This window comes from Apteryx rowi, unplaced genomic scaffold (assembly GCF_003343035.1).
Source record: "Apteryx rowi isolate R43461 unplaced genomic scaffold, aptRow1 scaffold_938, whole genome shotgun sequence".
NCBI lineage: Eukaryota > Metazoa > Chordata > Aves > Apterygiformes > Apterygidae > Apteryx > Apteryx rowi.
In genome coordinates this window covers 2,691-11,835 of record NW_020451247.1, presented here as the reverse complement: position 1 = coordinate 11,835, position 9,145 = coordinate 2,691, and the positions used below count along the sequence as shown (strand labels likewise).

Below are 9,145 nucleotides of genomic sequence, written 5' to 3'. Positions count from 1 at the left end.
ACCCACACACACACACACAGACACCGACACCCCGGGGCAGCGGAGCGGCCGGCGCCGGTGGCAGAGCCTGGGGAGCCCACGAAAGGGCTGGCAGGAGCCGCGGGGCGCCGAGCCGCGGGGAGCGGGCGCTAAGCCCCTCTCGAGCGGGGAGGAGGTGCGAAGCAGGCGGGCGCCGGCTGCGCCCCGCGTGATCGGCGTGTTAACGAACTGGCACCGTTCTCGCCCGCCGACTATTTTTACCTCGCTCGCTCGGGTTGCGTTTCGCTCCGTGTTTTAGCGCTTCCCTCCCCGGCGTCGCATCGCGCAGCCTGTCCCCCCCGCCGGGAGCACCAGGAGCCCGCGGAGCGCGGCCCCCGTGTGCCGGCACAGCCGGACCTCCCCGGCGCCTGCGTCCGGGCCCCCGGCACCTCCCCGGCACTCGGGGGGGGCTGGACGGCGGTGGCTGAGGGCTGCAGCAAGGCCCTGCTTCCCTTTCCCTCCGCTCCTCCGCTAGTCCTGCTCTCTGGTTTGAAAGGTCCCATCCCCATGCGGACCCTCAGCATCTCAGCGTCCTCTCCCACCTTCCTCAGCCCAAGCTTGTCCCCACGCTCCCATCTCCCTCCCTGGTCCCCACCACCCCAGCCCCCTCCGGCCCAGCGGGATGCGGGTGGGATTCAGCCGGCGGCGGAGGGGTAGGCTGGGCTCCGAGGACGCGGGGCTGGTCTCAGCGTCCTCCGCGCTCTCGCCTCCCTGCCTAGCGCTCCTGGTCACCGTGTGCTGCTCCGCTGTGGAACGTCTCCTCTGTCCCCACGTCTCTGCTTCTTCCTTGCAGCCCGGCCCCGGTGGCTCCAGCCACACGCCTCGTCCTGTCTGTCCTCCATCGACTAACCTCTCTCCATCCGCCCTGCTCCTCTCTTTTTCTCCCCTTCCCTCCCCGCAGGCGGCGGGCTGGTGGTCCTGCGGTGGACGATGCGGCGCCTCCTCTCTCGCGCTCTCTTTCTCGCGCGCTCTCTCCCGCTGTCCCGTGACCTCCGCCGACGCGCTCCATTTCCCAGGCTGCTTCGCAGACAAATCACCGAGCGGTCCCTGCCGCTGGCCATCGTCTCCTCTGCGTTTGCTCTCGCTCTGTTTCTAACCTGACTTTGCCTCTCCAGCTAGCTCGGTCTCCTCCTTTATCTCTGTGCACCATCCCGCCTGTGCGGGCAAGCTGCGTGCGTGCGTGTGGGTGTGCGTGTGTGTGTGCACGTGTGTGTGTGTGTGTGTGTGGGCACTGCTGCCGCTCCTGCGAGCATCTCGCTGCGTGGGTCACCCCCGTGCGTGCGCGCCTCGGGGGGGGGGGTGCCGTGCGTGTGCCGCCGTCCCCCATCGCGCTGAGGGTTTTTTTTGGTGCGTCTCCACCAGCGTACGCGCGCGCTCGTCGTGCGCCTGGCTGCAGGTGTCTTGCGTGTCTCGAGCTCGCTGTGGGAGTCTCTGCGTGTGTCCTGGGTCCGTGTGCGCTCGTGTCGGTCGGAGGCTGTGCCCGGTGCTCAGTGTGGCGTCTGTGTCGCGCCTGCGTTGCTCTGCCACGCCGTGGGTTGGGGCCCTTGGATCCTGTTGGTGCGCCTGTCCGTTGACTTGTCGCTGCCTTGGCTTTTGTGGGAATGTCGGCTGAGAGCTGTCCAAGCACCGGAGCGAGTGCACCCGTGAGCGTGGGCATCTCTCCTGCGTTTGTGCATTGGGGGGTGTGTGTGTGTGTCCGTCCATGCCAGCTGCGTCTGCGTGCACCACATGCCCTCCTCTCTGGGGTGAGTTGGGGTCTGCCTCTGCCACGGGAGCCGGCGAGGGCTGTCCGGGTGCGCGTGCGCTGCCCTCCTCCCCGCCGGCGCGTGCCTGCGCGTCCCGTTGTCCCCACGCCTTGCGGCAGCGCGGCGCCTGCCGGACCCCCCATCCCCGCCGTGCGGGACCGCGAGCCGGCGGAGCAGCCGGGACCGGCACCGCCTGCCCCTGCCAGCCCCGAGCCCCGGCTCCAGCAGCGCGCTGGCGCTGGGCGATGCTGCGGGCTGAAACGTACCGGGAAGAGGAGACGGCCCCGGGCTGACGGAGCAAGCGAGGAAGCAGGGAAGGGTTTTTAGCCGTGGTGCGTGGAGCCACCACCGCTGCAGCAGGCAGCACCCGAGAGTCAGGGACGGGCAGGTGGATGCAGAGCCGAGCACGGGGAAGGGCTGGTGGGCTGGCGAGCTACAGCCAGGCCCCCAAGGGAGAGCTGACGGGTCGGGGCAGCCCGTGGCTTTCCTGACGTCGCCCTGCGGCTGCAGTACGGCACCGCCAAGGGCGTCGCAGCTGCCAGGTGGCGAGGCGGTGGGAAGCGGACGTGGTTGCAGGCTGCGCTGGACCTTCTGTGCTGGCCTGGAGGTTTGCAGGCTGTAAGCTGCGAGCCGGCTGGTTGGTTTGGGGTTGCGCTGGAGCTGCTGTTGGATGCCATCACGGCTCCAGCCAGCGTGCCCCGGGCGCTGTGCGCAGCCAGGCTGGCGGATGGGCGCCCAGCCCTGCCCGTCGGCGAAGCGCACGGCAGCGCCTGGGGAGATGCAGCCTGAAGGCCAAAGGTGGAGTGGCTCCTCGGAGGCGCAAAGGATGCTCCGAGCTCTTGGCTGGGTGGGTGCGAGCCGGAGCCGAAGCCTCTGCAGGGCTCCAGGTGCCTGAGGGAGACCCTCACTGTCTCGTTCGCTGCGCTCAGCCCCTCTCTAAGGTGCTGCGTCTCTTTCCCCAGGGTACCGGCCGGCGGCAAGGCGGTGAACACAGCCCCCGTGCCAGGGCAGACCCAGCAGCAAGATGAGTCCGACCGGAAGACCGAGCCGCGCTCCTCCGTCTCGGACCTCGTCAACTCCCTGACCAGCGAGATGCTCATGGTGAGCGATGGCTGGAGGTCTCGCTCCTGGCCTCAGCGCAGCCAGACCACCCACGTCCCGCACACCCACGCCGTCCCACCAACTGCCCTGGCTGTCCTGGCGAGCGGGACAGCCTGTTCCTGCTGCTTGCTTCCTTTCTGATTTGTTTTGGAGATGTTTTAGGCTGACACTACTCTAATGAGGGGTGGGCAGCTCCTCCCGGGGTCCTGGCTTCATCCTCGGTCATCACTGAGCCCTTCTGGGCTATGGCTCAGCATGGGGTGGGGAGCAGGCTGTCAGAGCAGGCTGTTTTGCTTCATGGCAGGTCATTGCCGAGGTGTTCTGAGTTGCTCCATCTCCCTGTGCCATCCCAGTTGCTTTGATGCAATGGTCTAGACTGGCAGTGCCGCTGGGGCAGGTTGCGAGTATCGGTTCCCAGGTCTTTCTGGGATGCTGGTAGCATGTTCTGGGCAGCTGTGCCCTGCGGGATGGCGGCATCTTAGACCCCATCCCTGCTGCGAGTTGGTGCCAGGATGGTTTGAGCTCTCCCTCTCTGCGCACAAGCCTGGGCATCTCGCTGCGCTCCCCCTTGGCTCTTCCTTGCTCCCATCCTCTGCCACGGGAGGCTCGACACGTCCCAGGCCTGCTCCGCCGAGCCCCCGGGCCCCCTTGCACCCAGGTGCTGCGACCAACGTGCCTCTGGGTCGGCCGAGGCCCCCTGCGAGATGATGCAGCCCGAGGGCGCGAGGGAGCCGACTCCAGAGACATGACGGACAGGCTGTCAGCAGGAATTTGGCTAATTGGTGCTCCCAGTCCCTGGGAAGCGGACGCGTGGAGCGGAGCCAGGAGTCATCTAAGGAGATGCCCGTGGCAGGGAGACAGGGAGAAGCTGATGCCCTCTGACAGCTCCCCAGACAGCTGTGAGGGCCTGAGGCCCGGAGTAGGTTGGGATGGGCTTGTTTCTTCCACGGAGCGGAAAGGGGGGGGCATGACGCTGACCGCCCCATGGCACGGGCGGCACAGCCCTCTGTCACGGCACGCCGCGTCTGCGCTCGCAGCCCTGTGCTCACAGCCCGTTCTGTCCATGCCACAGCTCTCCCCAGGCTCCGAGGATGATGAGGGACATGACAGCTCCAGCCGGGAGAACTTGGGCCGCATCCAGTTCAGCGTTGGCTACAACTTCCAGGAGTCCACCCTCACCGTCAAGATCATGAAGGCCCAGGAGCTGCCAGCCAAGGACTTCAGTGGCACAAGCGACCCCTTTGTCAAGATCTACCTGCTACCTGACAAGAAGCACAAGCTGGAGACCAAGGTGAAGCGGAAGAACCTGAACCCGCACTGGAACGAGACCTTCCTCTTTGAAGGTAAGGGCAGGCTGGGTTGGGCTGGACTGGGCTTGTCCTCGTGGCCTGGGAAAGACCCTCCGCACTGCCATTTCCCCTTCCCGAGGTGCCCCCAGCTAGCTTCCACCTTGCACCCGGGCTGGAGAACCCACCAGGGATGAGGTGGTCAGGGCAGGGCTGGCTCAGCCTGAGCTGCCAGTGCAGGGGCCACCAGTGACGAGCAGAGTTTGCAGAGCCACAGAGGCCAGGCTGTCACTGAAGGTGTTTGCTCTGTGTCCAGCCAGTGCTGGGGGGGGGGGAGGCTCCTTCCCAACCCGGGTAGGGCCTGATGTGTGCCTGGGGCCACACGGGCACCTGTGGAAGCACGTGGGTGACTTACTCTGTTGTGAAGAGCTACAGCAATGGCTTGAAGCCATGCAGCTCCTCCAAAGCGTGATGAATGCCCAGGGCCGTAATCTGTTCTTCATCCACTGTCTGATGCCAACATTCCCCCCCACCTAAGCACCAGCAAGGCAGAGAGGTGCTGGACAGCCCTGTGGGCACCAGCACATGTATATGCTGCTCGTTTTGACCGGGCTTGCTCTCCAGCCCCTTGCCAAGTTCCCTCCTCATCTCCTCTGCCTCCGTCTTCGGTGCAGGTTTCCCCTATGAGAAGGTGGTGCAGCGAGTGCTGTACCTCCAGGTCCTGGACTACGATCGCTTCAGCCGCAATGACCCTATCGGGGAGGTGTCCATCCCCCTCAACAAAGTGGACCTCACCCAGATGCAGACCTTCTGGAAGGACCTGAAGCCCTGCAGCGATGGCAGCGTAAGGCCCTTGCTTGTCCGCCACGGCCTCCCGGGCCAAGGATGTGGCGGGAGTTAGCTATGCCCCTCGTCCTACCCCACCGTCCTCAGGGACAGTTCTTGAGGAAGGAATACCCCAGGTTGCCGTGATATCCCAGCAGAGCCGGGCCTTTGGGCCACACCGGGAACGGATGCTGGTGAGGGTGGCCCTATGGAGTTCCCAGGTGGGAGCGCTCTGGCCAGATCCCCGGTCCCCGGAGGCCTCACCAGTCCGGGAATGGGTCGCCGGTGAGCTGAGCTACCTGACGTGCTGTCAGCTGGCAGGAGCCCCTGCAAAAGACGGCTCTGAGGGAGCAAATCCACCTGAGCTCGGGTGACGAGCGCTGGGGCACAGAGGGATTAACATGCTGTCCCCTTGTGTTTGCTGCCCTGCCTGTGTCATCTGCTTGTTATCACGACAAAGAAGGTTTCTGTTTTCCTGTTTATTCAAGGAAAAGGTTTGACTTTTAAGGAGGAGCTTGTGTTTTTCTTCCCAAATCGATCGCCACTTTTTACCTGTAAATTAAAGAAAGGGTTTAAGTATCCCAAACAGCCCGTCCGGGTGCTGGGCTGTGCCCTAATGGCCTCTCTGTCTCGCAGGGAAGCCGGGGAGAGCTGCTCCTGTCCCTGTGCTACAACCCCTCTGCCAACTCCATCGTCGTGAACATCATCAAAGCGCGGAACCTCAAAGCCATGGACATCGGGGGGACCTCAGGTACGAGCACCAGCCCCCGCCTCTGGGCATGGCCAGTGTCCTGCTGTCTCGGTCACTGCCGCGAAGTCTCCTGGGTGGGAAGGGATGCCGCCCTGCTCGCCTGCACATTGCAGGAGTCAAGGAAGGTCCTGGCTAAGGGCCTGAGAGCAGTGTGCTGTCCCCCCCCCCCCCAGACCCCTACGTGAAGGTGTGGCTGATGTACAAGGACAAGCGGGTGGAGAAGAAGAAGACAGTAGTCATGAAGCGGTGCCTGAACCCTGTCTTCAATGAGTCCTTCGCCTTTGACATCCCCACTGAGCGGCTGCGCGAGACGACCATTGTCATCACTGTCATGGACAAGGACAGGCTGAGCCGGAACGATGTCATCGGCAAGGTGGGTCCTGCCGGGGCTTGTCGTGCTGCGCGTGGGGTGAGGGCACAGTTTGGGGGGGGCCGTGGCGGGGAGGCAGGAGCTCATGGCCCAGCCGCCACTGAAGCAAGGCACCAGGAAGGCAGGAGAGACTGCAGCTGGCTGCCACCCGAGTTCCCACGTTGGGGGCACAGGGAAAGGGGCTTCGAAACGCGGTGGTTGTTTGGAGCAGGGTGGTTAGTACGAACCAGAGGGAGGCCCGCTGCCCTGCCTGCAGACACCACGTGCAGTACAGGTCCATGGTAGCGTCGCTGCTGGCTGCGGAGCCTTATCTCCCCTGCGAAGCAGCGCTGACTCGGGCCACGGGCATGCCCACATCTCATGCCGTTCCTCTGCCAAAGCACCACAGGGTCACACGACGATCACAGGCCACGCGCCTCTGCCATGCTCCGGAGCACGTGTCACAGAGGTGGGTCATGGGCAACGGCCCTCAGCTAGACCTGCCGCTGCCAGTGGACACAGGCATCGCACTACCACCAGCATGTGGTGGGACGGGAGGTCTGAGCCTGGTGCAATGCCACAGTTATGGTGACCCAATGTGCCAAGCATTTTTTTTTCCTCAAACTCTCTCCACCTGGACACGCTCAGCACCAGTTTGGCCATTCACCCGTGTGGTCTCTGAGCAGGAATTGCATGGCCAGCAGGATTCAGCACACTGCAGTCCTCCTGGAGGCTGCAGAGAAATCCCACAGGTCCAGCAAGACAACGCCAGGCACCATCAGCTCAGCATAGAAGTTCAGGCCCCTAGACAATACGTATCCTGCCAAGGGGCAGCATCTGGGGAGCATCCAAGACCACACGTTGACCTGAAGAGCGCAGGCAGATCTGTTGGATACAACTGGTGCTGTCTCTGTGGGCTCAGCATCACTTGAGTGAGGCAGTGTGGTCCAGAGCGCATCTGCCAAGAGAAAGAAAAAGGGCAGCGGAGAGTTCCTGTGTCTTCCCAGAACTATTCCTGCATGGCCTTTCCCCATGCTCACCCTGCTTGTTGTCTAGATGGGGATTTAAAGCACCCCCTCGTGCTCATCTAGCTGTTCTTCCACCTTCCTTTGGCCACCGCTCCAGGATTTTGGACCCAGGTGCTGGGTTAGGAGCTGCTTTGGATTTTGGCAGCAGTCAGGATCTGCCTGAGAGAGGAGCTCTCATGCTGTGGTGAAATCTGGAGCAACCGTTCCTCAGTCAAGGGGGAAGCAGCAGGAATTGCCATGTTGGTGCTCTGGAGGAAGGTTGTTGTGAAGGACCAAGCCCCAAGGCTGGGCAGGCATTAGGGTCCCCACTGCTCTGCTCTGTCCCCATCCTGCCTCTCTGGAGAAGGCAAGCTAGAGAGGAAGATGGAGCCCGTATGGATCCCTTCACGGTTGGACTTTCCCTTCCGTGTCTGGCCCAGGCTGAGACTCTTCTGAGACCACCACCAGCTGTGGTGTCTGGAGTGAGGATTCCTTCATCAGAAGTGAGGCGGAGGCCACCAACCAGCTCTCTGGTGAGAGTTAGCTGCCGTTCCCGGCCAGACAAGGGCTGGTTCAAACCCTGGTGGAGACAGGCCGTGGAGCTAGTTAGCACGAACGACAGTTCATCAGCCGGGAGGTGGCAGCAGAGCCTCGCGGTCGCAGCGCCCAGCGAGCAGGGAGCCAGGGCGCCCGGGCGGCGTGGGTGCCCGTGCCGCACCGCGTCCCGGCCCCGCGGCTCCCAGCTGGGGCCCCAGTGCCGTTCTCAGCGGCGACAGGATTGCACGGTGCATCCCAGTGACAATAACGACGGGAAAATTAATCCGCTCTCGATCTGATTTACGTTAAATCCATACCGCTCTCCACTCGTTATCGTAACGATGATAAACGAGCGCAGTAATCTCCGTTATTACCGCTCACCGCAGAGAGTCAATTATTCCCAAACGCAGCGTTGTAATAAAGCAAACATGTACATTGAATTAAACCCGGGAGGAGGCAGCCGGAGCGTTTCGGCACAGTGCACGGCCGAGGGGCAGAGGTCCCGGCCCTGCCGCGGGCACGGCCCCGGCGGGGACGTCGCGGGGGGGACACCACCGGGCTGAGCCAGCCCAGGTGCCCGCCACCAGGAGGTATTTCTAGCACCACGCTGAGCGCGCCGCTCTGGCCGTGAGGACAGACGGACAGCGTCCGCGTCGCCTTGGCTTTGCATTAACCCCGCTGGCAGCGTCACAGCGGCGGAGCAAAGCGACGTTGCAAACAGCCGAGTGCGGCAAGCGGGAAGGAGAGGAGAGTGCCCTTCACGGGCCCGGCCGCGGCACCGCGGCTGGCAACGGGCTAATAACTTTCGAGTGAATAATTACCAGCGTCGTGCAAGCTCAGATCAGGCCCCGCAATCCCCTCAGCCGGCGCGGCAGCCGCAGGCTCCATTAGCCGCCCGGGTGACACGCGTCTCGGCTTGTCAGCTGCGGAGAAGGTTGACACGCGCGTTTGCTGCGTTGCCGTATGGAAAATCGATGGATAAAAATAACCTGCCTTGCGCGGAGAGGCTCGCGCCGGCTGTGCCTCGTGGCTAACTAACGCACGCGGGTGCCACCGCCGCCGGCCGTGCGGCCAGTGAAGCTGTCTGCAAACGGGGCAGGGGCGAAGCAGCTGGGTGCAAAACGGGGAGGCGAGAGGCGCCGGGTGCACGTTGGGAGCGGCGTGGGGAGGGACGGGGCGGTCGCGGGACACCGGCAGTGCAGTGCAGGTCCCACAGGCCCTGTGTCCGTCCATCCCCCCCCTGCAGATCTACCTGTCCTGGAAGAGCGGCCCCGGCGAGGTGAAGCACTGGAAGGACATGATCGCCCGCCCGCGGCAGGCGGTGGCTCAGTGGCACCAGCTGAAGGCCTGAGCGCCGGCGCCTGAGCGCTGCCCGGACCCCGGCTTGCGGCTCCGCAGGGCTCCCGGTGCGGGCGAGGAGCCGAGGCACCGGCGGGACGCGGCGGCTCCCAGAGGCTCCCAGGACCGCGGCGGCCGTGACGGCACGGTGCTTGGGGACGCGGCGCGAGGAGTGACGTCCCCCCCCC

General features: G+C 64.2%; 1 protein-coding gene across 1 annotated transcript in view; it reads left to right on the top strand.

The window, feature by feature from the left end:
- SYT7 (synaptotagmin 7) overlaps nucleotides 1-8,970 on the top strand; it is a 20,384-nt gene extending 11,414 nt beyond the window's left edge. Inside the window, exons 7-12 of the mRNA XM_026091973.1 lie at nucleotides 2,726-2,864; nucleotides 3,937-4,207; nucleotides 4,825-4,994; nucleotides 5,612-5,726; nucleotides 5,900-6,099; nucleotides 8,866-8,970. Of these exons, the coding sequence (XP_025947758.1) occupies nucleotides 2,726-2,864; nucleotides 3,937-4,207; nucleotides 4,825-4,994; nucleotides 5,612-5,726; nucleotides 5,900-6,099; nucleotides 8,866-8,970 (1,000 nt within the window). The remainder of the gene's footprint in view (nucleotides 1-2,725; nucleotides 2,865-3,936; nucleotides 4,208-4,824; nucleotides 4,995-5,611; nucleotides 5,727-5,899; nucleotides 6,100-8,865) is intronic.
- The last annotated feature ends 175 nt before the right edge of the window (nucleotides 8,971-9,145 follow it).